Below are 26,519 nucleotides of genomic sequence, written 5' to 3' on the forward strand. Positions count from 1 at the left end.
CCTTATCAGTCAGCGCTTCTGGTTCACACTCGCGAAATTCTCTCCAGGCCTACCGCAACAGCAATGGGGACTCTCGCGAGCCATGTCGTTCGAATCCGCACACCAGTTATCACACTACTAGTGGTATGTCCGATATATTGGAAGTCGTTGACAATTTCAATGCTATGGTGAGTCAGTCTTTCAACATTTTCATAAAATCTCAAAATAATCGGCATTTCAACAGTCCGTCAGAGATCCATCTGATGGTGAAGCAAACCTGATGATGGACCTCATAAGAGCGAAGCGTGATGTTTTCCAAGCTGAGAAGGCCCTCGCTGATTCGATACTACGAGAACACGAGGTTCTGTCAAGCTTGTTGAGATTCCAAGCTGAAACTGCGGGGAAGAGAGGGTGGATGATGCGGACCTTGGCCTAGGATATATGCGAGTTGCCTTCAAGAGGCACGGTTGGACTCCTCACGCTCAGGCCCCCTCTATCCAGACAAGGATGTTTGCACACCGGTAAGCTTGTTATGATGGTACCCCAGGATGAACTGATGTCTGAACACATCACAGATAACTTGGAAAATGCACAGCATGTCACCACTCGGCTTGATTAATTCTGTTTGTTGGCGGCACTTTCGTCATTTTTTTCATGTTCAATATATACTATGCACTATGTAGATTCTTGTGATATCGTTTATATGTCCAAAATATATGTTGTTGCATTGGTTCGTAATTTTCAGCGCGCTACTGCGAGTGATGTAAATAGTGCAGAATATAGTATATACTACTACTGTGTGATTATAGCACTTGCAACTTGAAGCCGAGATTGCTGTAATTGAGTCTACTACTCGTCAAAGCCTGGAAGAAACTGTGACTCTGTGAGTGACTGGAAGTAAGTGGTGCTGTAGCTACTGTATGCTGTGAGCTTTGTGTGTACTGTGAAGTTCTGTGGTTGGCTGTAGCGAGAATGCAAATTTAAGTCTTCTGTAGACAAACATGGTAGTTTGCTGATGTAGGGCCTTGTGATACAAAAAAAATGTAGCAAGTAAATCAAAAGCAAGTAAATCAAATTTCGTCTAACATTTGAATACAAACATCTTCATCATCTGATTCTAACAGCTCCTCATTCTCACCTAAATCCTCAGCAACATCATCCCACCCATCATCTTCATTGAGAGCATCAGCAGGAGTCTTATCTTTGGACAATGCATCATCTACGACCTTGCCTGCAACAGATGGGTCCTTGTGAAACAGGAGATCATGTTTGATCATGCATTTCAAGCACTGCAGTGCTTCGACGATGTCGTGTTTGAGATGATTTCAGCACTTGGAGATAGTAATACCTGCAGATGAGAATGCACATTCACTGGACACGGATGTGGCCATAATGGAAAGGAAGTCACATGCAAGTGACGCCCAGACTGGGTATCAAGGTGCATTGATGCCCCACCACTGCACGATAGTCATATCTCCAAGGTAGTCCTTGGAGTTGAGGTAAGCGTGAAAGTCTTGCCGCCATGGCTCATTCGCAGCTTCGGAGAGAGTAACAGAACTTGTGTGAGAGATTAGGGTGGGCTGCAGCATCGAGTCACTGTCATCCTCGCTGTCAGAGAGCTCTTGCAGCAGAGCATCAAGCTTGCAATTCCCTGTCTTCCTGACCTTGACTTCGGCACCATTCCTAGAGTCAGGATTGTTGCCGTACATTTCAAGATACCGTTCTTTGTACTAGATGTAACATTAGTGTATTGTGATGACAGCTTCGGGAATTGTAGTTACCATCTCCTCTGCATGTCCGTGTGCTTTGGCAAGCAATTCCTCGCCCCAATACTTGTGAATATGGGTCTCCTTTTGTGACGGATCAAGAAATGTCATTAGAAAGTCAGTTGGAGTGATATGTACATGAAAGAACAATGCACACATGGCCATAATATGTGCATCAGAACTGCTTGACTTCTCATAATACTTTGCAATCTTCTCAATACCGGCATCCAGGCCCTCCGCAAAATCGAGATACTTAATGCGTCCAGAACATGACGACCATGCGCTGTGCAATGACTCTAATGCAGGCAATGCTAAGTGAAGCATTGGTCCTTGTTCAGATGAGAAGGACTGCTGTGACAACTCGGCATACTGTAGTTTCGATGTGAGCCATGATTCAAGTAAGATTAAAATATGTACACCGAGGATTGAGAGCAGACATTGAACACATGTCCACTCTTCAGATGATAGCTCAAGGTCCATAATCTTTTTCTGTTTAGCTGAGTCCTTCTCTTGCAGACCGAGCCAGCCCACAAAATAGTCAACTTCCTAATATATGTACATCAGTGGGCACAACATTGACGTCCTAAATTGAACTTACATCTCGCAGCTCGAATGCATGTTGAAGCATAGTGTATGTTGAGGACCACCTTACTTTCATGTTGAGAAGCAACTGTTGGGAATGTTTGATTGGTGTGTGGCCATCTTCGTCTCGATGCTGGACACTCTGAAAAAGATCCTTTCATTGAGCTGAGGAGCGCTCCTACAATGAACAATGTCAACATAACATATGTGCATTTGACGGATGACAAACCTTGACACAGATTGATCGGACTAATCCAACCTCATCTCGTTCAAGTGCGGAGTGAGTCGCGGGGCTAGCAAATCATTGTTAGGTTGGGTGGCGTCATAGTGTCTTGACTTGCTGTGCATGGACAACAGCGCCTGAGTTGTGAGGTTGATAATGTGGGCCAAGCACCTGAATATATATGTGAGAATTGGTAGTAATAAACAAGACATAGAAACTCTTACCGAAGGCGCCGTTTTTTATGATTGAATGTCTTCTTGGTGTGTGCTTCGATGTGGACTGCGAAATGTTCCAGCATGGTATCATTGTTGGATGCGTTGTCGCACATAATATAGCCAATCTGAAACTTCATTAGCACCACACTGTTATGAAGCTAGAATTTTACTTACCTTATGTGCAATCCCAACACATTTAACTAATTTGAACAGTGCTTGACCAAGACGGACACCATTGTGAGCATTGTTCAGTCGAGTAAAGCCAAGAAGGGCACTTTGAACAGTCCAAACGCCAACTGTTGTTTCTTCGATCCAGTGACCAGTGAGGGCAAAATAGCCATCGACATTTGATGCTTGCTAGGCATCGCTGACATGCACGAAACCTGTTTCATACATGGTCATGGCAAATTTATGATACATGCAATTCCTTACTATAGTCTATGCACTTCCCCTGAATTTTCTATACCTTACTTCAATTTACTTTGGACACTTCTGAGCATGTATCACCAAGGTACGACTTAGCGGTTCAAATTAAATACTTAACGTACTCTTTATCCTTTCTATAATTCTTTATTTTATTTACCCCTATGCCAAACATATGTACACACACATTCTATGCACACTTTATTTACATCTATGTACTCAAGGCAGTGCCAACCAAACCAAGTTGACAATATAAAATAAATAGCTTGGAATGGATTGGTAATCAATGCACAGCAATAAGGCAGTGCTAGAAGGACCTGAACACAGCCTTTGCTGAGTATTCTAGAACATTCTATGAGTATCTTACCAATCATTCTATGACATTCCATAACATTCTATAACATTCTATAGTTCTTTCTCAATAATTCTGACACATTCTGGAATATTCTATAGTACATTAGTAATCAGTAGCACAGCCACTAGTCTAGTAGTATATAAGGGGGCTCATTTTCCCCTCTTTTGAAGCAATCAATTTGATTCCCAAGTATTAACAGAGTGAAGCACAGTTAGGGGAACGTAGGGGAACATTCTTTCACCCCTTAGATTCTTTGTCCCCATTATTTGAGTGAACATTCAAGTGAATATCAGGAGAAATATTAGCTTATTTAGCTCCATTATTTTGACATTATACTTCACATTCTTCAGAAGTATTTGGCCACATTCTTGAGCCAACTTTGATTCTATCATCTTCAATCATTCTAGTTCTCTTTTAGACACAGGAAAAGTTCTGTGGGGAGAATTTCACATATTATTCATCAATTAGGGTAGATACAAATAAGACCTACAATCTGTCAATGAATATTAAGAGCTTGGCCACTTAAGACTACATCAAGAAGGTGTACTCTATTCTGGACTGCGTCATTACTCATTGTGAGATCCTGAGCAGCAGAGAGTTGGTTTCGAGGCCACGTATTGGGACGATCCCGCTAGTGAATTTGTTCTCCATTGCTGAAGTATAAGTACGGAATATCTAAGAGGGATATAGTATAGTTCTAGTTCATTGCATACAGCTGCAACACATTATTCAGAAGGTTATAGCACTATCTTGTGCTACTATTGGTTTCTATCATTATTAGTTTCTATCGTTTCTTTGTCCCTTTCACATCACTAGCGTTCGCTTGAAAAGTTCAACACACCTCGTCCCCCACGAATGACCACGTTATCAACCGTTGGTAATTGTCTGAACCGTTGACCGTGGAGGATTGTGAAATTTGGAGAGTTTTCTTGCCTTTCACATCCTAGTAAGACATCGCATGTCAGATTGATCCGTCCTTTCACAGCATCGCTCTTGTTGTGGTTTGCGTTAGAAATAATGACAAAAAAATCAACAACTGACTTACAAGTAACCATCAGCGAAGGTTGGTGAGATTACACTTGAAGAGGTCGATAATGGCTTGGCGTGTCTTTGGTCGACTAGGTAGTTTGACACCGTTGGTAGCTCGTGCTGCTACATCAATCATATATTTGAAGGACTTGTGGTTGAGTGCGTCAATAGGCTGCAGTGAACTGATAAGTGTCCAATTGCCAGAATTAAATTAAAAAAACCATACCTGGTCAGTTTCAATCAGCCATTCGATGGCGGCCTCGCGGAAGATTGCATCTGAGTATGGGATGATCCGTTCCTTTGGTTGCGGCTCATGGAGGTGGGTGTTGAGTCGTGCTTGAGAGTCAGCAGCAGCATCTAGCTTGCGGCGCTTGGTGTCTCTTGGTAACATCGAGACAAATTTCTCGGCTTTGGCCCATGTAAGATATTCATTCTGTGAATGTACATTTAGTGGCATGTTTTCTCGGGTTGGCAATACTTACCCTGTGTGAAGCATCCATATGGCGTCACATAGTTGTCACCTCATTGACAAAAGCAATGGGTTTTTTCATTTTCTTGCTATCACATAGTCAGTACAATGTGCGTGAGATGGAAATGTAAATTTACCTGCACAAACAACAATTCTGATACTTCTTGCCTTTGTCAGCATAAGGCTCGGAAAAAAAACTTGGTGATGTCTCAACTTTGCTGCTCTTGATGTGGGGTTTCAGAGGCCTCGTTGATGCTCATGACTTGAACATCCTTGAGGAAGCCATCAGCATCAACTTCGTCAGAATGGTTTGCTGAACTAGTTGCATGCAGTGCGTTGTGGTGACAAGAAATGGCTGGGCTGTAGGTAAAAGCACCAAACCAAAATATATGAGTCTCCTGCTCTCCTAGCTGCTACTCTTGCTAGCAAGAACGTTCGACCCTAAAGGATCTCTGACTAGGCTCAGGCTCAAAGAAAGAGAGTGGAGAAGGTACTCCAAGTCAAGGTAAGAAAACTATGTTCCAGGAGCTATCTGGTGAGCTGAGAAGCTACAATTAGGAAAGCTACAACTAGGGGATGCTACTGAATAACCCAAGTGAATGGGGAGCAACCAAAGAACTGGAAACAAGGGAAAACTAGGTAATGACTGTAGAGTCCTAGGTAAAGGGAAGATGATTATGTAAGCAGCAAAAGTGCGAACCTAATCTAAGGAAAGTGTCAATAAGAGATGCATAGTGAAAAGTGCCTCTGCAAGGCTACAGAAAGTTTGAACACCACAGCGTGCTCAGTCTCGTTTGCATGTTCAGGGAGGATCAGGGCTATAAGCTCATTTTTGCCTGTAATGATGTAGGTATTAGTCAGTACATATCCAACAAAATAGTATAAACATAAATGTACCTTTTGTAAGTCACTTTTTTTGGGTGCTGCCCATCAGCTTGATATCATTGTCGTCATCGTCGACCTCAATGATGGTGACTTTGTGGCTACAAGAACTTGTAGGAGATGTGGTACATGGGGGATTCAGAGGTATCGCCACAGAAATGATTGAAAGAGCATTGGCAGCACGACTTGCATCATCGTGAACTCGCCTGTGTGAAGCTAATTCTTGATCAGCAGCATTATCTGCACAAATTACCTTCGCTGATAGCACAGCAACACGTTTAGGGCGTGCCGTACTAGTAGGTGGTTCCTCGCTGTCGGAATATACATGCAGCACCATATGTGGATGATTTTCTGAAAATTCAAAAACTCAAATTAGTTGTCCCAGACAGAGGCTGAAACTATTACAGTTTCATGGCCATTGCCGACTGAACGAAAACATAGGAAAACGCACCTGAAAGCCGTGGCCTGAAAGCCCGGCTCTAAGCCTTCATAGGCCATCTACAAAGCCCGGCTGGGCCTGGCCTAAGTGGGCCCGGTTAGGCCCGGCTCACAGCCTGAAGCCGGGCCTTGAACATCACTAACTGCTGAGGCTGCAAAACAAGCATTAGCTGACCTCCGAGACCTTCTCAAGCCAAAGAGGAAGGATAAGATGGGATACATGGACCCTAAACTCAATCATGTACTTGAAGAACGTCTCCAATCAATGAAAGAGTTCCTTGTTCTATTTATCAACCTTGAAGATTCTCTAAATCTGCCAGCATCTCGAGGAAATTGGAGCAAGGCAGCGCTGCAAGTTGCACATCAACTCGAAAAAGGTGAATGGTTCACGCACTGCCTATGTCAGTGGACAAAGGCATACATCCGAGATCGAAAAAACTTACCTCTGTGCCAAAAAAGCCATGCAATCTCCCACATTGAGGACGAGGAGCTAGCAGCTGATATCAAATTACACCTGCAAAGTGTGGGGAAATATATTCGTGCACTGAATATAGTGCATTACCTTGATGACCCTATTGTTCAGAAGTGCCATGGTTTCAAAAATACAATCTCACTAAAAACTGCTCAACGGTGGCTTTGGAAATTAGATTATTGGTGGAAAAAAGAAAAACGGGGGCAGTATTCAGATGGTCATGAACGTGATGATGTTGTTTATTATTGCCAAAATATATTTTTGCCTGCATGGGAAAGCACCGAGGCACGTCTACGAACATGGAAACAAGATGATCTCACCTGTGAAGATTCTCCCCCTCTCCCTGAGTTATCTCGCCGTATTGTAGCCTGGTTCCACAACGAATCCACATTCTATGCAAATGACCGCCATAAAGTTCGATGGGAGCACAAAGATGAAGATGCGCTTCCCCAGCCAAAAGGGGAGGGTGTGTCGCTGATGGTGGCACACTTTGTATCGGCGGATTATGGTTTTCTTCAGTCCCCAGATGGAAAAGAAACTGCGCAGGTTCTTTTCAAGGCAGGAAAGTCACGCGATGGGTATTACTCCAGCAATGATATCCTAAAGCATGCTGTGCGTGCAATGGATATTCTTGAAAAATATTACCCAAATGAAGATCATATTTTGATCTTTGATAATGCCATGACACATGTTAAACGAGCCGATGATGCGCTGTCTGCCCGACATATACCAAAAAACCATCAAAAACATGGGGCGTGGATGTAATTGTCACTGACAACAATGGAAAGCCCATGATGGGCTCTGATGGAAAACCATTGAAAAAGAAGATTCCAATGGCTCCTGCATACCTTCGTAATGGCACCCCATAACCGCTTTATTTTCCTGAAGGCCACCCACAAGCTGGGTGGTTCAAAGGGACAGAGAAAATCCTTCAAGAACGAGGATACAACACAAAGGGCCTTCTTGCAGAGTGCAAGGGATTCAAATGCAAGGCAGGTAAAAAGGATTGCTGTTGCCGCCAAATCCTCTTTAATGAACTGGATTTTGCAAATGTCAAGTCCATTTTGGAAACTACATGTGAAGCTTGAGGCTTTTGGGTGATCTTTCTACCAAAATTTCACTGCGAACTGAATTTTATTGAAATGTGTTGGGGATATGCCAAAAGGGTCTATCGGCTCAATCCCCCATCTTCAAAAGAGGCAGATCTCGAGCAGAATGTAGTGGCTGCACTGGCTTCTATACCACTTTTAACCATGCAACGGTATGTAGTAGTAGTTTAAGCTATTAGTATCTGGTTTGACTTATTCCCTTTTCTTTACACAGATTTGCAATGAGGTCATGAAGATTTATTAATGCATATAAAGAAGGCCTTGATGGTGTATGAGCAGCATGGGCCATTAAGAAATACCATGGACACCAAGTCCTCCCTGAAGGCTTGTTGATAAATCTTGAGAAGGCCACAAATCTGTCCTCAGAGTCTACTAGTGTTGACTCAAGTTAAATATACATTATCAATCTATATACATCCTACTATTACACTACATAGCTCGTCTACTACTGTAATTCCCCCTAATTCTATGATGATTGTAACTCCGAACGCTGTTGCCGCTCCAGCAAACTGATTGCATGAGATTGTCACACTGTCGTCACATCATGTGATGTTCGATGATTTCACATGACGCCTACCTTACGATAATCTATGCGATTGCGATACGGACATAGTCACACTGGTTTTCTCAAAATATCTATAATGCCACATCATACAAGTTATTTGTGACAAATATAAGTATCTTCTTTCTCCAGACCTTTCTGCATTAGTCACATGTTTTACACTGTACCGCTAGCGGTGATCTTAACCTCGGCCATAGGCTTGCCAGATTCAGTCCCATACTTCTCGATCGTCTTCATGAGCTCGCTGCTCCATGCCCTCGACAACCTCACCTGATACATAAGTAAACAAAGTTGGTAGTGGTACTTTTTTGAGCCTCAAAAGTTCATTCAAAATGTTCCCACTGTAAGAACCTAAGTGGCTCTCGTTGCGAGTTCGAAGGGGTGAGGAGACCACTAGTGCGATGCTGAACTGCTATAGAACTAGATTAGCGTTAATGAATGTTATGTGATAATGATCGAGGCGAGTGCGAGACAATAACGATAGATATAGCGATGTGATTTAGATAACGAGTGAGAGACTGAGACTGCAAGACTGGTATGATTGCCTGTAGTAGTGAGTGTACATGGGCTACTTTTATACTTCGAAATACTAAGGGTCGGGTATAGCTATGCTGAATTGATTGTGTGACGACGGGCGCTGAAGGGAGTGGCATTGCGCCTGACAGGGTAGAGTAGACTGAAGGGGAAGGGGACACGAAATGATCGAGTGAGTGGCGATATAAAAGGGTATGGTATTGACAAAGTGACGATAGTTGCATAGTGGAACTTGACAGTTTTGTAGACGGCAAACTGAGAATGGGGCGACGGTGACGAAGAATAATATAAGGATCGAACGAGTCGGTAGCGACGAAGGATTAGAGACAAAATAGAGGTGAGGTCCATGCTGACTGACTTGGCAGTGCATTGATGCTGATGGTGGTAGAGGTAAGCGTTGAAATGGCTATTTCCGGCGTTAAACAATTGGTAATCACTACACCACACACCCTATATTATTCAACAGGCCTTGGGACACGACAATTTTTAACAGTGTTCAATTAACAGGTATTTTAAACAGCTGTTGAAAAATATCGACTTTTCAACCATACCCTATACCAACTTGAAACCTTACCATGACCGCCTACACCCTGCAGCTGCCGCCTCTTGCATTCTGCTACCCCCACTCACCTTACTGCGCCATCTCGCATCCACTTGCATCATTTTAGTGAGTTTTCCTCTTTCTCTTACAAAGTCAAAATTTCCTGCCCACTTGCGTTTCCTGCACTCAACTCCATCTCATGTCATCCATACTACATTTTTCTTCTTCTGTCTCTTCCTTTTTATATATTATACTTTGTGTACCTGCTGCTACCTTGTGCATGTAAGTGTTCTCATTTCTCCTCGACTTCTAACTTTTAGTAGCCTTCTACATCCTCCCCCATCATCTGAAACTGTACTCCACCCTCTCACACAATCTTGCACCCTTCTTGCATTCTCTCGCGCCTTCTCGCATTGTCATCAATTCCACTTTTTCTTTTGTTTGTCCTTCAGTCTGCTGCTGCACCTATCATGAATCATCGCCTCATCACCTTTTTCACGTTCAGTACTTCCCCCTCATATATCTGTCAATATCAGCTTGTGCTTGTTAGTTATAGCCTATATTTAAATGTACTCTAGTAGTTAATGCAGTGCAATTTGATTTGCCCATTATTGTGATCAGATGAGAATGCATATAAACAATACCCGTACAAGGGACCACCTGGAAGCACAAAATGTCACAAGAGTTGTAGCAGCATGTATTGAATGTTAGCCTCTACCAAGAGATAGTACAAATATCACAAGGCTTGTAGTGTATATATAAATCAGTCGCATGCACAGACTTATATCATAGCTCACAAGTCTGTAAGTTGTTTGTAGGCAATGTAGCAATTGTATACCTTGTACTGGCTGTTATGGCCTGTTACGTGGTATGCATAGTTTGGTCTCTTTTGTCGATGTGATGATGGCAATATTGCACAAAGCAAGAAATTACCTAAAATGGGAAATAACGCGGAAGCAATGTCCCTGGACAGTTTGGTTGGCAGCTGGAGATAAAGTCTTCTCAACAACAGGTTATGACACCCCGTCGTGAGAGGCTTGATTACAACATTATCTGATCACCGACGAACACAAATGATTATTGGAAAATAATTAGCATAATGAACATACTGTCTACACCCAAAGATGAGATTGCATCTAAGGACGCGTAGCTGCCAGCGCGGGTGCAGCGTTGTCCGCCCCTGCATTCAAGAAAATGACTACAAGAACAACTTTTCACTCCCATCAAGTATCTCCGTACCTTCGCATCCAGAAACAGAGTCCAATGCCAGCCTATCAATGGTGAGAGGAAATCGCGGACTGTACGTTGATCCTGGTGGTAAAAACAGCGAGGCTGGGACCCTCGTCCTGGGCAGGGATGGAGCAAATGCCAGTATCGATAGATTTGTGTAGATTAAGCATCAGACGGGAGATCAGAGTAACGGACAAGCTGAATGTCATGTCATACTTAATCGCAAGTCGTACTTATTGCATCGACCACTCACCAGCTAGTCAACGAGGAGAGACTGCCTCTAACAGCAACCTTGTCAATTGTCAGGAAATAGTAAATCTGAATATGAGACTGAGACTGTATGTACTCACTGAACCAGACTGATTCAAGCTGTAAGTGATTAATGACTCTATCGATGTTCATTCGTTCACTCACGTAGAATGTCAAGATGTTCAGTATGTTAACAAGCGTCATCGCTCTGAAGGTATGCAGATGATGGGATCAGAATCACTTGAATCACAATCTCGCCAGCACCCTCACCCGAAATACATCGCACCTGTATTTGGTTGATTCAGTGTGTACAATTCAGATGCAACGAAAATTATACCATCATGAAACATGATATCGATGATATTTTTCCTGGTAACTAGAGACGACTGCAGCAAGCCTCTAGTTTTGCAAATCCTGTACACTGTGAGGATGAAGATCAGTAATTTGAATACCATTTTGGCCATCCATGCCAGCCCCAGACCTGCAATTGGATAAGGTTGTGGCATGCAAATTAGACTTGGGATTCACTGACAGACGGCCCTGCAACAAGTTTTGAGTAGGCACGCAGAACAACAAAGAGGATGGTGTACACCGCTGCTGTATATGTTTCATAGCAGCCAACTCCTGGCAAAAGGACTGCAGCACCCATATAATGCCCCAAACCTTCCACCTAGCAACGATCAGTACAAGATTGTAAAATTCTACGCAAACTTCAAAGACTCACAGAAACTGTTATCGCAAGAGTAATCATTATGATTGTCATCAAAGTAAGCAGGCGCTTGCTACCACCATAGAGAGCATAAGTGTGAATGGTCATTATAACTGCAATTTTTAGTATATGAAGTTCTTGCAGTGAACTTCTACTCACGGCAAACAATGATTGCTTGGAAAATAAAGGTCAGTTGCCTGTATAGCTCGTATTCTGAACAGCTAAGTCTTTGTCAATCAATATTCAAGAACCAGACTCAAAATGAAACAAACCTCTGCAGAAAGAAGTTGTGAACCTGCCAGCTCAGTATATGCATAATGAAATAATAGAACCTCAGCTGAAAGCTGGCATGAAACTTAAAACTAAGTTGGAAATATTGCAGAGCAGGGCAAGATAGCGATTAAGCAGAAATAACATCGCAGACAGTGCTTTCGGACAACACCAAATAAAAGCAATTTCTTCTGGTAGGGTCACCATATGGTCATATATCAGAATGCCTAGAATATCATGTTATTATCCTGATGTCAAGAATCTGACTAAGTCCCAGTACTGTTTGCTGCCAGAAGGGCGTTCATGCAGAACAACCTGTAGACATTTAGTCGCCATCAGGATACATGGTCATGTATGTATCACTGACATCTGCTGGGCTTCCGAGCTAGGAAAAAGCCATCGTGAGGCGATGTGCAATAGAAGAATGGCATTGGGAATGTGCGGTAATTCCTTATATACCAGGACTGCGCAATGTAAACTTTCGCGGAAACTGGTAAGTGAGTCAAGACTCTAACTCCAAAATGTCCTAGATGTAATATTATAGTGCTGTGCCATATCAACATTCCAAGTAAAGTGATACTAGCCTCAACATTTGATCCCTGCCATTAAAGGGCTGAAAGGATTATGCCACCATGGCAATCGAGCATCACGTTGGGCCAAGTAGGAATAGGGATCAAGGGGAATACAAAAGAACTAGTGCTGCCGCAGTCCGGTTCTGAACCTCAGTTCAAACCCGAACCTTTCCAAACCGGACTCAAGGTCCAGTCCCAGGTCTGGCATGGCCCCTGGACTGAACCTTAAGTCCGGTTCAGGGTTCGGAGCTACCCAGAACCGGTTCAGACATGTTCGAACCCCACCAGGACTGTCATCTGTCAGCGCCCTACACTACCTCAATTTTGATGCTGTTTTCTACATACCAGCCACCCCCCGAGTCCAGAGAGTTAGTGAGCACTCCGTGTGGATTGCTGGTAAGTGTCATGGAATGTCAGTTGATTGCTCCTGATACATTTACTGATTTCAGCTCGATTGATGAGGCTTTTCTGTGAGTTTCAGCTGATAGTCCATGATTCCCATTTTCTGATTATTTTTCTATCTAGCACTGTCATTATACACTAACATTCCCCACTCGCTTACATCCATCCCTCGAACATCACCTTCATCTCGAATGATCCCAATTGGTGGCCGATAATCAATTTCAATTTTGTAAACAGCTATTGAGATATACAATATTTGTCAGTTGCACTTTCATTTCAAATTGTCATGCAATAAATGACCATCTCAGTCTACTGTGATACTTGCTGTTGATATTAGTTTTCTTGCGGTCCCAGCTATCGCGACTCGAACAGCCATAGGGTATAGCATGAATATAGGCCACACCGCAGGTATGGGGGTCACGGGTATGGCGGGTACGGGTACAGTGTCGAGTACTCCATCATCATAGTTAATCAGTCTACTGCCAATGATATGGCCTTGCTTGCTGAGTCTACCTTGACGTGTTCAGATGTATCGTCATCTCTGCAGCCCATAGTGGACAATATTGTTAAGCTTATCCTTCCACAGGCCAAAGCAATCCCCTCCGAGTTGCAATCCAATGTTGACGAAAACAATGCACCTCCTGCCGCTGAGCAGGATGACGGAACTGATCTAAGTATGTGAACTTATTGCTCGCGTTTGCGTAGACCTTGATTAATTTTCACTCACAGATGCACTCAAGAAAACTTGGCGTTCAGCAGTCTATTCATTTTTAAAGCTTGACATGCATTTAGCGGCAGAAAGGTAGAGGCTACGAGCGAATCAGTTTTCTCTGTTTTTACTCGAAAAGGACAACAGCCTGTCCATCATACTTATCGAATGCACACGAGCAACGAAGTTCAGTGAGTCAACATTTTAATATCATCAATGACCATGCACTTCAACAGGTACAGTGTTGATCTTCCGACCCGCGGGTATACCCATGCTATACCCTAAAATCTTAATGGCCATTTGTGCATGGTGTTTGTGGTGTTTGGAACAGCATGGTGGAGCTCTCATGGTCCCAAGAGACCTCTACGATAAAACAGGCAGCCCGTCGTCTGCAAGCTTAGTCGAGCCGGACCTCCCAAACGTGTTCGGTGATGTTCGGTCCAGGGTTCGACCAAATGGTTGAACCAAACCTCTGGTCCAGTTTGGCGTTCGGAAAATTTGTCCCAAGAACTGGACTGAACCGGACTTTGGCAGCACTAGAAAGAACAGCAACTCCAAATCAACACTGATGGCAACCTGAGAACATCAGTAAAAATACCCTTGTCTACAGGTTGCTATATAGTCAGTATAGTACATATAGTCCAATGTGTCAAGTCCCTACTATACCCTGCTAGATAGTCACACCGTTAGGTGTATAGCACTACAGTAACTTCTTATAGCAAACGGCTACAGAGCTACAGGCCACTACACATTCTACATAGTACCACAGGAATCAACGTAGTAGTACCAGGAACCTGCATGTTGGCACTGTAGCTCTCGCCATACCAAACCCGTCAGAACCGCACATCAACAAAATTGAATGTATTCAGGGTGGCAACGACTTGAATAACCATACCTCCGACACTTGTAAGAACCAGTGGCCTCCTGAAGCATCAAGCATCACCAGCCTCTACCCCTTCAGGACGCCCTTCTCGCGCCGCTCCCATTTCGACCTCAAACTCTCAGATCGCATCATTGAATACATCATTGGTGAAGGCGTCGACAGATACTGCTGTCTTGAGTGGGTTTATACCACCAGCATGTAACCTTATCGTCAGTGTTAGGTTAGGCTAACAATCAATGCAAGTAGCCAGATACGCACCGAGCCACATCAAGCAGAGTATCACGAATTGTCTCCAGTAACTTGTAAAGAGCAGTGTGCCCGTCAAACCGCTGCAACAAGTCCAGATGGGCCAGGTAGACCGGAGCATAAGACACCGAGGAGAATTTAATGTCGTCCCTTACTCCAGTGGACCACTCGTCAATACAACATTCCATCTGTCGGACTTTAGCTGCTGCGCCAACTATCTGACACCTCCAAAGTACTCACCACCGCGAGTACCAGCGCAATCATTTTCACAGGTAAAGGATTGAAGTATTTAGCATAGAGTATACCTTCATCCATGTGGTTTGCAAACCACATATCATTGATTGCTTTCTGGATCAACTCTGCTTTGTATATGCCAGATTTCATCTCCCAATCCTTTCACTCACACAGTCAGACATTGCCTAATGATGATCAGGCTGACATACCTTAAAAACAAATGATGTCCCTTCCTTCAATGACTCGGCCAAGTCACGGTTGGCCTTAACAGCCGCCATTGAACGGCTCGCCCAGAACCCAAAAAACAAGGCCGTGAGACCACGCATCTTTGTTTTGAGCTCCCCACACACATGGGACATGCGCCTCATTATCTACACCGTCATAAAACATCAATCAAGGTCAGGACAAGAACCTAACAGAGTGCTTGCCATTTTCACCAATGAAGGCGTAAGTTGAACAGTAAGTCCAGTAATATCAGATGCCTCATGCCAGGCACATTTCGCTAACTTGGTTTTGACCAACAGCATCTCAGGAAAAGGTGCCTGAGTGACCACAAGACAGCGGTAAATGGATGTAGCGGCGGTGAGCACATCCTTGGTGACATGATCAAAATCTGCCGTCTTTGCGAGTCACTTGGAGCAGTTCTGCTTGGAGAATCACATTAACATTGTCTCGACTACCGTGCTATGAATACTCGATGTTCGCGATCCTCGACATATCCTATTTCTGAGCGATTTGGGCGAAGGCGTGCAGCGCCTCCCGGTCCCGAGTTGCGTGTCCTGCCAGATAAAAGGTGAGCTGCGGTTCCCAAATGTCTAGGAGTCCGACGACGCATCGAGCGAACCGAAGATACCCATAGAACTAGGAGGAGGATGGATGCTTACATGAAGAACCCGTCACCGAATGCGGGGCATTGTGTGCCGCAGGAATTCATCTTGAATGGCAGGCGTTGCTTGAAGGTATGGTGCGAGAATCTGAGCGTGATCTCGAAGATAGATCTGGAAGGCATCACTGGCCCATCTTCCCATCGTCTTGACGACTTCGAATGGGATGTTTCGGAGGAGGTATTCCAAGGTGGCGCCTATTCTGATAGCGTGGCCTTGCAACGGGTCAAGGCCAGCATCCTTTGCAGCGCGAGCGAGCCGTGTGATGAACTTCGTTTTTGTCAAAGGACGGTGTGCCTCGCCGAACTTATAGGAAAAGAGTGCGATATCGAAGTGGGGGTTGTTGATGTTGAGATGGTTGGATAATGCTGCCTCAGGATCAGTAGGGCCCTCTTGTTTCGCCCAGAAAACATCCTCCCCATTTTGCGATGTTTTCGTGCGGGGCAAATGAAAAACTGTAGTCGCGAGCCCATTGCGGTCTGTTTCATGGCGAATGTCGGATCGTTTGACATGAATGGAGGGATCGAATGATGAAAGGGTTCGGACCGTGAATTCTCCAGCTCTGGCCATTGAATAAAAGGCTGTTGTGAGACAGCTACCCACTGCGGCATCGAGAGGGTTGTTGGGGTCTAGTTTCTGCAAGATGCTAGTTATGAAAGCCACAGTGTAAGGTGGTCTTTTCTTCCTTCTTGATGACGAGGGCGTGAGGTTCTTGGCTGCTCTTAGCATGGCATCTATTTTGTCGTCATCTAAGGACCATGATTTTCCATGTAAGATGTGCCATGCACGAATACCGTGGACATAACTCGATATAGTTTTCCCTGAATATGATCCGGCTAAGTCTGAAATAAAAGCTGAAATGAGTTCAGAAGACGCTGGTGCACGCATGGCTTCGTTGATGGAATTTGAGTCACAGTACACATGGTAGGCAAGGATGCCACTTCCATATGCCTCCTGGGTGCTGCCGGCCCATGCGTGGATCATGACATCTTGAATGCGCTGTGCATCGGCGTGAGGAAGGGAAGATAATGATTCGTCATCAGTGGCTGGTCGCCATAGACGGAGCCTGTCCTTAGCTGCACAATGGGGTCTTAGGACGGAAACCCGAGGGCTGAGATTAGCAGGATAAGCCGCAATAAGCTTGCGTCGCTTTAAAGAGCTCTTCTCCTTGGCGACGGAGCTCGTCGTTGAGGTGCTCAGCTGATTCTCGCGAGCGGGCTCGGTCATTGACATGTGGGAGCGCTTTGACGTTCTTGCTGCGTGCATGGCACTCAGAAGGGATAGCGGGATCGTCGAAGTTTGTGATGAAGGGTTGGAGTGGCTGGGGAATGCTAATTGGGGGAAGCAGTAGGTCTGAGGGAGGGTAGATTCCCCTGGACGGAGCGTCTGCTGGGTTGTAGTTACTGGGTACATAGCGCGTGAGGAAAGTGCATTGTGCGGATGCAGTGAGCTCATGGATCCTTTTGAAGACAGTATTGGTGGCTCTGTTGCGGCTACGCCCTTTCCACCACCCTTCGACAACTCCTCGATTGTCCCCGAATATTTTAATGCAGCTGCCCGTTGGGCATGAACCGAGGAGTGCAATAATGAGGAATTCCATACCGACAGCCTCTGCCCAGCCAATGTCTCTGTCCTCGGCTTTCCAGCCTGGGAGGAGATGCCACGCTCGCCATCTGCCGTTGATCCAAATCGCGATGCCAGTGCCTGAGCTAGCGTCTGAGTAAGCCGAGGGGGTCAATGACTTCGACGGGCCCTGGGATTGGCCGAGAGACGAGTGATTGAGAGAGGCTGGCTTTCCACCACCGGAGGTCATCACCTGTGTGCTTGGGGGGGGAACGAGGCATGTGTGGACGGTCGTGAAAGATGGATAGCATGGTTTCGAGAGAAACGAGGTAAGCTCTTCCCGCTGGGAGGACCAGAGAAGCATGTAAGAGTTTCCCATAAAGCTCCTGGACTTCCCGTAGTGTGTGCGAAGACCGAATCTCCCATTCCCTGATAGCTGCCACATACTTCTCCTTCTTGCTCTGTGGGATCGAGATAGAACGCGACTCGATGTCCCAAAGGAAACCGATAAAAGGGGCACATGACGAGAAAAGGATGTCCTTTGCCAGTTCCCAGGGTATTCCAAGAATTTTGGATAGGCGGTTGATGTCGTCAAAGCAAAATGTGAAGCGAGCATCTTCTGGCGATCGCGGGGAGGCTGTTGAGAGATCAATGATGGGAAATGAACAGTCTTCGTCAAACTCTTCAATTCTGCCGTCAGGCATGGTTGAACCACGATACCATTTTCGACCTCCTTCAATAAGCATGCCACCATTTCGTGCAATGATAGCAGCACGAGATTTGCGCAGGTTGTTGTAGCTGGCAAGGTGCTCTCGCAGAATCCGAATGAATAGGTGATCATCCACCCATTTGGATACAGGACCAATTCCTTGTGATCGGAATATGTCTGCACCAGCATCTGCAACCTCACCATAGGTTCCCGCTGATGCCGAGAACCCGAAACAAAAGCTAGAATCAATTGCAAAGCTGTCTTCTCCTGTCCTGATGACCAAGCCTGGCCATTGAGAAGGATGAAGAGGTACTGTGCGGTAGGCTTCAGCCACGTCACGAACAGCTGCCTGAGATCCTGGGGGGAGAGACCAGATGAGTAGACAGATTGTTGATGCTGTGCCCCACGTGCATGGATATAAGTTAGAGTCGATAGAGGAATTAATGGATGATACTGTAGCTGATGGACAAAGCGGGAATGAGAGGTTTTGTACGAGACGGAATCTTCCTGGCTTTCCCGGCTTAGGAACCATGGAGAGTGGGGCTGTCTGAAAAGGACCAATGAGTTCTTCAGTCTCTGATTTAGATATAGGTCCGATATAACGACCAGTGGAATATTCACGGTCCAGAATGGCAGTAAAGGCGTCAAAATGTGCATGTAGTGAGGGGTTATTAGGTGGGGTATAAGTTTGAGATATGGTTGGGACGCTGCCCATGAAACCAAAGCGAAAACCATTCGGAATATGTGCATATTTACGTATGAGATTTGAAGAAATGAGAAACTGCAGCCAGGCCTCAGGCCTATAGGGAGTGATAGCGTTAGATGCTCTCGCTTTGAGGGCAGTCTTGAGCTCCGTGATCCTTTGCTCCGCATCCTGAACATTCGTGCACATGAGTTCGAGAGGGGTTGGTGCATCCCTTGGGTCTCTGCCAGTCGTAGCAGATTTCGAGGCCCTCTGGATTGACCAAGTGACCCTCTGCGTTTCGACGACATCGAGTCTTGGTTCGTTTGTCCCATAGGAACTCGGATGCGCATTTGTGGATGGGGTGACGGAACCGGCCGAGGCATAGGGCGCAGGCTGATGGGCTGGTTTGGCCTGCGCCCGCTGGAAAAAACTGCTGCGACTTCTGTGGTTTCTTTGCCATTTGGTTAGCAGGGCGGTACGGGTGATAGCGGCCATCATTCACAAGAGGTACCGTCTCTGCATGCCCGTTTCGGCTGGAACTCATGTCTCTCCCCCGAGAACGGAAGGAAGTGTTGGGAACTGCAAGCGAGTTTTGCAACTGAGTGAGATAGAGCAAGCATGAAAGGATTCGAGTAAGCCAGGGTTCGAACAATTATACGAAAGCAAAGATTTGGTTAAACCATGGTATACAGGGATGTGCGAAAGCAGTGTGGGCATAAGCGAAGCAGCGGTTAAGTTGTTTGAGAGGGACACAGGAAAGCGGGAGCACAGGAGTTTGTGTCAGCATGAGGGTAGATAGAGCGGCAGCATAGCGAGCGCAAGCAAGGGAGAGCGGAAGACAGAAGACGAAGTCATATACATATGTGTTAGCACGTGGGAAGCAGATGGGAATTGTACCCCGAAAGCAGGGATAGCCAAGAGTGAAAGCATTTAGACAGCCAGCAGGGTCCGTTTCCGAAGTGAGATTGAATATATGAAAGAAATTGGTCAGTGATCGAATGTTGGTGGGTGACGCACTACGCACCATTTTGAGACCCTCATCTCGTTCAGCCTCCCATACGTCGTCAGATATCGAGTTGTATAGGGCATTATTGAATAAACCAATGTTGAACCCTTGGTCTTGCGCTAAGCGATCATGCCATTCACGGCGCACAAATCCTGCGTAGCGAAGCAGAGCCTTTTCTCCTCGTGGCCGCATGCGATGCTCATGGTTGGTAATGAGCGTGAAAAATAATGCTAAAGCCTGCTGATGCTTTTGCGGCCAGTTGTTCTTTTCAATGTGCACAAGAAAGCTGGTCTTTGCGAGGTCAAACTGCCGCCAAGATAGGTCATGATCCTGTAGAGCCTTCTGAGAGGCTTTGAAAGACGCGATCGTCTTGAGGGCAACTACACCATCCACTTTGGCGAAGCCAAAAGCGTCATCTGAGTCTGACGTGGACCTAGAGGTGGTGGAAGCCTCGTGGCAACCGTCAGGGCTAAAGTACCACAATTCTACATACTCCATGTTCTTGATCCTTTGGATAGCATACTGGGATGGGCGAGGTATGATAACGTCTGCAACAAGAGCCCCTTCATCAAAATCATTGATCTTGGGCTTTTTCTTCTCAGCTTCGCGCCTCTCTAGCTGTTCCTCGGCCTCTTTTTCAGCTCTCTCGCGCTCTAACTGTTCTTGCAGGGTGCGAGCATCTTCCTCATTCTGTTGCTGCCAAAGGATAATGCGTTCCTGGCGCTCGAGTCTCCAGCCTTCAGCCATTTGCTCGAGTGCATCTTCTCTGGCCGTGCCCCCTGCCACAAGGGCGTTGAGCCATCCCGCGTATGCTGCTGACTCGAAATTGGGCTGCGCTTCCAGCGCTGGGTCTGCTAAGATGCGTTGCGTGGTAGGCCGGGTGAATTCGGAGAGTGTTTGCTAAGAGTGTGTTTTGGAGAAATTGACTGAGTGTTTCTAAGAGTAGTAGCAAGAGTAGGAAGAACGGAGAAAAGAGAAGGAGGAAGAACGTCGTCGTTGAGGACGACTGAGACGATACGGCGCGACGTTGCAGTACGAAGTCAGAAGGTTCGTACTGCCCCCCGACGCTTGCGCAAAGACTTAACTCTATTCCTACACTCGTTCCTCGTTACATAATAGACTATCAACCTTTAATCGCTGGCGTCTTCCATTCAAACCTGGGATATTCGCTTTGATGTCTGGGATATTCACTTTGATGTCTTCATCAGAGACCTCCAGCTGGTGCCTGACGCTGTCAAAGCGTTGTAACTGCTTCACTCCTGAGGAACGCTCCCTGGCTGGATACCGTCTCTTCCATCACTGCATGGCCCTCCTGCTCCATCCTCTGATTGCTGCCGGCAATGATGGTGTCGAGATGGTGTGCGCCGACTCATGGATACGTCGTGTGTACCTGATTCTGGCCACATACGTGGCCGATTTCCCAGAACAGTGTTTGGTGGCCTGTTGTAAGGAAAATCGGTGTCCGAAGTGTCTTGTTGCGGCAGAGGAGCGAGGGGATGCACTGCACTCAGAGATGCGTGATCCTAAGACCACGAAAGATATATTGCAAAGGTGAAAGATGGGTCAGCATCCGCCTGAATTTGAGGAAAATGGACTACATAGCATTTACAAGCCCTTCTAGGCCAATATGCCCCATGCCGACATCCTCCTAGCGTTCACTCCAGATCTTCTGCACCAAGTTCATAAAGGTGTATTCAAGGATCACCTGGTGAGGTGGTGTCAGCAAATAATCGGAGAGGAAGAAATGGACGCACGATTCAAGGCAATGCTGGATTACCCAGGGCTCCGTCACTTCAAGAAAGGAATATCGACTGTCAAGCAATGGACCAGAAGCGAACATAAACAAATGCAGCGAGTGTTCATTGGCTTACTCACCGGAGCGGTTCCTAGGTATGTGTATTTCAGGTGTCAAAGATGGAATATGTGGCTGAGTTTGGATCCCTGCCAGTTGGGTCTTGGTAGTTGCTCGTTCGATTCTGGACTTCTCGTATTACGCGCAGCTGCGGATTCACACGACGGATTCGCTCAAAGCCTTACAAATAGCACTATCAGTATTCCATAGTCATAAGGATGTCCTCAAGGAACTGTCTATTCGCGAACATTTCAACATCCCAAAGATCCACCAACTCACTCATTACGTCCAGTCAATAACATTGTTTGGTGCAGCTGATGGTTTTAATACAGAACTTCCTGAGCGCTTGCATATAGACTTTGCCAAGGATGCTTACCATGCCACCAATAAACGTGATTATGAAGAGCAAATGGTCTTGTGGCTCCAGCGCCAGGATGCCATCTTTCTGCAGGGTGCATATCTGGATTGGCTGGCACAAGTGCCTCTCTCAGCTGTAGGCCGGACCAAGGATGATTCAAACACGTACGACTCAGACTTGGATTCGGACTCGGACTCACATGAAACAGAGGCAGCTACTCCCCATACTACATCTGCCAAGTGATTGCAAACGACACATGTCCTTGCAAAGGCTCCAGGGCATCCACACCAATCAGTTCAAGAGATTGTAGCATCACATGGTGCTACCAACTTTTTGACAGCTCTCCAATCTTTCATACAGAAGAATCTCCCTGGATGCACTGTCGTACCAGGGGTGCAGGACCGTTTTGACGTTTATTGGCAAGTCGTCGTTGTAATGCCACCTGACCTCCGAGTTGGTGATACACCAACGCGGAGGCGCATTAGAGCCACACCTGAGAGATTGTCATCAGGCTGTAAGCCTGGTTGTCCAGCTCGGTTTGATATGGGGTTGATATCTGACAGTCCTCATCCTGTGCGTTTGCAGACACTGCATGGTAGGTTTTTGGGAGTTGTCTCAAGGGTGGTGTTTAATAATCGCTGTTGCAGGTCTGAGAGTGGCGCAAGTTCGTGCTATATTCACCCTCCCTCATCAATTCGGCACATACATCAGAGCCCTCACATACATTGAGTGGTTCACACCTTTCAGGACACCTGACCCTTCTTCTGGAATGCGACTAGTGTCGCACTTGACCCGCCATTGTCGCTGCAATGCTGCTGTCATTCATGTCAATGAAATCGTTAGGCCATGTCATTTAATACCAAAGATGGGACCTTCAGTTGAGTCAAGGTTGAGGAGTGGAGATGCATACGAGGCCGCGAATGATTTTTATTTTAATGAGTTCATCGACGGCGAGATGTTTTGCGCTTCAGTGGATACTAATTAGATTGCAGAATGTCATGGAGACCCACTACTGCACAATGAAGCCACCTGTAGCGTCCTGTAGGGGTCGTGGTAGCTCCTGTAGCTACCTATAACACACTGTTTAGGTTCGTGACTACTGTAGGAGTATGTAGCAAACCTTGCGGCTACATAGCGCTATGGTAGCTATATAGCTCTATATAGCTGTCACCAGGGCTACGACGAACTTGACTTTTTACTGATGAATGGAGAGAACATAAGTCTTCTCAACGACAGGTTATGACACCCCGTCGTGAGAGGCTTGATTGCAATATTATCTGATCATGGACGAACATATATGATTATATAGCATAATGAACATACTATCTACGCCCAAAGATGAGATTGCATCTAAGGACGCGTAGCTCTAGCGCGGGTGCAGCGTCGTCCGCCCCTGCATTCAAGAAAATGATTACAAGAACAGTTTTACACTCCCATCAAGTATCTCCGCATCTTCGCATCCAGAAATAGAGTCCAATGCCAGCCTGCTAATCGTGAGAGGAAATCGCGGACTGTACATTAATTCTGGTGGTAAAGACAGCGAGGCTGGGACCTTCGTCCCGGGCAGAGATGGAGCAAATGCCAGTATCGATAGATTGGTGTAGATTAAGCATCAGACGAGAGATCAGAGTAACGGACAAGCTGGATGTCACGTCATAATTAATCTCAATTCGTGCTTATTGCATCGACCACTCACCAGCTTGTCAATGTTGCAAGACCGCCTCTGATAGTAACCTTGCCGATCGTCAGGAAATAGTAAACCTGAATACGAGATGAGGCTGTATATGCTCACCGAACCAGACTGATTCAAGCTGTAAGTGATTTGTGACACTATCGATGTTCATTCGTTCACTCACGTAGTATGTCAATATGTTCGGTATGTTAACAAGTGTCATCGCTCTGAAGGCATGCGGATGATCAGGTGAGAATCACTTGAATCAATCTCGCTAGCAATCTCACCCGAAGTACATCGCACCTGCGTTTTGTTGATTCAGTGTGTACAATTCAGATGCAACGAAAAATTTACCATCGTGAAATATGATATCAATGATATTTCTCCTGGTGACTAAAGACAACCGCAGCAAACCTCTAGTTTACAAGTCCTGTACACTATGAGGATGAAGATTAGTAATTCGAATACCATTTCGGCCATCCATGCTAGCCCAAGACCTGCAATTGGATAAGGTCGTGGCATGCAAATTAGACTTGGGATTCACTGACGGACGGCTCTGCAATAACTTTTGAGTAGGCACACAGAACAGCGAAGAGGATGGCGTACATCGCTACTGTATATGTTTCATAGCAACCAACTCCTGGCAAAAGTGCCGCAGGACCCATATAACGCCCCAAACCTTCCACCTAGAAACGATCAGTACAAGAGTGTAAAATTCTACGCAAACTTCGAAGACTCACAGAAACTGTTATCGCAAGAGTAATCATTATGATTGTCATCAAAGTAAGCAGGCGCTTGCTACCACCGTAAAGAGCATAAGTGCGAATGATCAATATAACTGCAACTTTCAGTATATGAAGTTCTCGCAGTGAACTTCTACTCACGGCAAACAATGACTGCTTGGAAAATAAAGGTCAGTTGTCTGTATAGCTCGTATTCCGAACAGCTAAATCTTTGTTAATCAATATTCAAGAACCAGACTCAAAATGAAACAAACCTCTACAGAAAGAAGTTGTGAACCCGCCAGCTCAGTATATGCATAATGAAATAATAGAACCTCAACTGAAAGCGGCACGAAGCCTAAAACTAAGCAGGGGATATTGACAAGCAGAGCGAGATAGCGATTGAACAGAAATAATATCGCAGACAGTGCTCTCGGACGGCGCCAAATAAAAGCGATTTCTTCTGGTAGGGTCGCCATATGGTCGTATATCAGAATACCTAGAATATCATGTTAATATCCTGATATAAAGAATCAGACTAAGTCCTAGTACTGTTTGCTGCCAGGAGGGAGTAATTGCAGAACAACCTGTGAACATTTAGTTGCGATCAGGATACATGATCATGTATGTATCACTGACATCTGCTGGGCTTCCGAGCTAGTAATACTCATCACGGGGCGATGTGCAATAGAAGAATGGCATTGAGAATGTGCGGTGATTCCTTATATACCAGGACTGCGCAACGTAAAAATTTGCGGAAACTAGTAAGTGAATCGAGACTCCAACTCCAAAACGTCCTAGACGCATCATAGTGCTGTGCATCAACGTTCCAAGCAGAATGATACTAGCCTCGATTTTTGATCCCGCCATTAAAAGGTATATGGCTGAAATACAGGATTAATGCCACTGGTATGGCGATCGAGCGTCACGTTGGGCCAACTTGCCAAGTAGGAATAGCCACTAGTACTACTAGGGATCATCGATCAAGGGGGATGTGAAAGAACAGCAACTCCGAGTCAACGCTGATGGCAACCTGAGAATATAATACTAATTGTGGACATTATAAACGTAACGTTTCACGTTGATAGATCTACGATAATCTATAGATCTCTGCGATTGCGATACGGGCAGGTCACACTGGTTTTCTCAAAATATCTATAATGCCACATCGTACAAGTTATTCGTGACGAATAAAAGTATCTTCTTTCTCCGAACCTTTCTGCATTAGTCACATGTTTTACACCGTACCACTAGCGGCGATCTTAATCTCGGCCTTAGGCTTGCCAGATTCAGTCCCGTACTTCTCGATCGTCTTCACGAGCTCCATGCCCTCGACGACCTCACCTGATACATAAGTTAGTTCTGATCGATAGCTGCTTGATGAATATCCTCACCGAACACTACGTGAGCACCGTCGAGCCAGCTAGTGACGATGGTGGTGATGAAGAACTGCGAGCCGTTGGTGTTCTTGCCTGCGTTTGCCATGGACAGAAGTCCAGGCTTGGTGTGCTTAAGTTTGAAGTTTTCATCTAAAACATATCAGGATTATATGCCGAATTCTGAGCGCCGTTATGACCCTCACCAGCAAATTTCTCGCCGTAGATAGACTTGCCACCAGTTCCATTGCCCCTGGTGAAGTCACCACCCTGAAGCATGAAGGATGGAATGATGCGATGGAAGCCAGAGCCAGCATATCCAAATCCATTTTGACCGGTGCACAACTCGCGGAAGTTTCTGGCGGTCCTCGGTACATCCTCGTCATAGAGTTTGAATACAATGCGCCCAGCATTGTTGCCGTTGATGGCGATGTCGAACTATAAAATCAGATGGGTCAAAGATGAGTCCCCTGTTTGCGAATATCGCCGATACAACACTCACGTAAACGTTAGCCATGATGGATAAGAGAGAGATTTGAGATTGAAGGTTTGCGAGAGCTGCTCTGATAAAAGGGTGAGTCGGACGATGCCGATCTGAGTCGGAGATGA

At 45.6% G+C, this 26,519-nt stretch overlaps 10 protein-coding genes across 10 annotated transcripts; 3 read left to right on the top strand and 7 right to left on the bottom strand.

The window, feature by feature from the left end:
* Nucleotides 1-828: 828 nt before the first annotated feature.
* On the bottom strand, nucleotides 829-2,225 carry DFJ58DRAFT_838212 (uncharacterized protein; the record flags this gene model as incomplete). Its single annotated transcript, XM_041392441.1, has 3 exons — nucleotides 829-940; nucleotides 1,435-1,709; nucleotides 1,761-2,225. 3 exons carry the CDS (start codon nucleotides 2,223-2,225, stop codon nucleotides 829-831), a joined length of 852 nt encoding a protein of 283 aa, XP_041247919.1.
* Nucleotides 2,226-4,597: 2,372 nt separating this feature from the next.
* Nucleotides 4,598-5,029, bottom strand: DFJ58DRAFT_654426 (uncharacterized protein; the record flags this gene model as incomplete). Its single annotated transcript, XM_041381788.1, has 2 exons — nucleotides 4,598-4,744; nucleotides 4,799-5,029. The coding sequence occupies 2 exons, from the start codon at nucleotides 5,027-5,029 to the stop codon at nucleotides 4,598-4,600; spliced, it is 378 nt and encodes a 125-aa protein (XP_041247920.1).
* A 977-nt stretch (nucleotides 5,030-6,006) lies between these two features.
* On the top strand, nucleotides 6,007-8,334 carry DFJ58DRAFT_714447 (uncharacterized protein; the record flags this gene model as incomplete). Its single annotated transcript, XM_041384019.1, has 7 exons — nucleotides 6,007-6,067; nucleotides 6,682-7,523; nucleotides 7,622-7,685; nucleotides 7,722-7,890; nucleotides 7,999-8,094; nucleotides 8,178-8,211; nucleotides 8,236-8,334. The coding sequence occupies 7 exons, from the start codon at nucleotides 6,007-6,009 to the stop codon at nucleotides 8,332-8,334; spliced, it is 1,365 nt and encodes a 454-aa protein (XP_041247921.1).
* A 2,309-nt stretch (nucleotides 8,335-10,643) lies between these two features.
* Nucleotides 10,644-11,339, bottom strand: DFJ58DRAFT_768935 (uncharacterized protein; the record flags this gene model as incomplete). The annotated part of the gene is made up of 4 exons (XM_041388978.1): nucleotides 10,644-11,007; nucleotides 11,063-11,100; nucleotides 11,224-11,266; nucleotides 11,329-11,339. 4 exons carry the CDS (start codon nucleotides 11,337-11,339, stop codon nucleotides 10,854-10,856), a joined length of 246 nt encoding a protein of 81 aa, XP_041247922.1. The 3' UTR covers nucleotides 10,644-10,853.
* A 3,307-nt stretch (nucleotides 11,340-14,646) lies between these two features.
* DFJ58DRAFT_768940 (uncharacterized protein) lies at nucleotides 14,647-15,192 on the bottom strand. Its single transcript, XM_041388979.1, has 4 exons — nucleotides 15,090-15,192; nucleotides 14,862-15,037; nucleotides 14,743-14,806; nucleotides 14,647-14,718 (listed from the first exon to the last, which is right to left on the bottom strand). The coding sequence occupies exons 1-4, from the start codon at nucleotides 15,180-15,182 to the stop codon at nucleotides 14,653-14,655; spliced, it is 399 nt and encodes a 132-aa protein (XP_041247923.1). The 5' UTR covers nucleotides 15,183-15,192; the 3' UTR covers nucleotides 14,647-14,652.
* A 5,978-nt stretch (nucleotides 15,193-21,170) lies between these two features.
* DFJ58DRAFT_608225 (uncharacterized protein) lies at nucleotides 21,171-21,425 on the top strand (the record flags this gene model as incomplete). The annotated part of the gene is made up of 1 exon (XM_041380842.1): nucleotides 21,171-21,425. A coding segment is annotated over one exon (255 nt), but the record flags the coding sequence as incomplete, so codon positions are not given.
* Nucleotides 21,426-21,557: 132 nt separating this feature from the next.
* Nucleotides 21,558-23,125, top strand: DFJ58DRAFT_714448 (uncharacterized protein; the record flags this gene model as incomplete). The annotated part of the gene is made up of 6 exons (XM_041384020.1): nucleotides 21,558-21,820; nucleotides 21,879-22,260; nucleotides 22,349-22,379; nucleotides 22,418-22,713; nucleotides 22,751-22,940; nucleotides 23,019-23,125. 6 exons carry the CDS (start codon nucleotides 21,558-21,560, stop codon nucleotides 23,123-23,125), a joined length of 1,269 nt encoding a protein of 422 aa, XP_041247925.1.
* Nucleotides 23,126-23,445: 320 nt separating this feature from the next.
* On the bottom strand, nucleotides 23,446-24,264 carry DFJ58DRAFT_768945 (uncharacterized protein). Its single transcript, XM_041388980.1, has 6 exons — nucleotides 24,167-24,264; nucleotides 24,100-24,115; nucleotides 23,997-24,039; nucleotides 23,933-23,941; nucleotides 23,837-23,874; nucleotides 23,446-23,781 (listed from the first exon to the last, which is right to left on the bottom strand). The coding sequence occupies exons 2-6, from the start codon at nucleotides 24,108-24,110 to the stop codon at nucleotides 23,628-23,630; spliced, it is 255 nt and encodes an 84-aa protein (XP_041247926.1). The 5' UTR covers nucleotides 24,111-24,115; nucleotides 24,167-24,264; the 3' UTR covers nucleotides 23,446-23,627.
* On the bottom strand, nucleotides 24,165-24,853 carry DFJ58DRAFT_768950 (uncharacterized protein; the record flags this gene model as incomplete). The annotated part of the gene is made up of 4 exons (XM_041388981.1): nucleotides 24,165-24,377; nucleotides 24,400-24,498; nucleotides 24,553-24,648; nucleotides 24,697-24,853. Coding segments are annotated over 3 exons (339 nt in total), but the record flags the coding sequence as incomplete, so codon positions are not given.
* Nucleotides 24,854-25,771: 918 nt separating this feature from the next.
* On the bottom strand, nucleotides 25,772-26,427 carry DFJ58DRAFT_714449 (putative cyclophilin; the record flags this gene model as incomplete). Its single annotated transcript, XM_041384021.1, has 4 exons — nucleotides 25,772-25,878; nucleotides 25,929-26,063; nucleotides 26,117-26,348; nucleotides 26,413-26,427. 4 exons carry the CDS (start codon nucleotides 26,425-26,427, stop codon nucleotides 25,772-25,774), a joined length of 489 nt encoding a protein of 162 aa, XP_041247928.1.
* Between the last annotated feature and the right edge of the window lie 92 nt (nucleotides 26,428-26,519).

Source organism: Suillus subalutaceus (assembly GCF_016647625.1).
Source record: "Suillus subalutaceus strain FC151 chromosome Unknown DFJ58scaffold_16, whole genome shotgun sequence".
NCBI lineage: Eukaryota > Fungi > Basidiomycota > Agaricomycetes > Boletales > Suillaceae > Suillus > Suillus subalutaceus.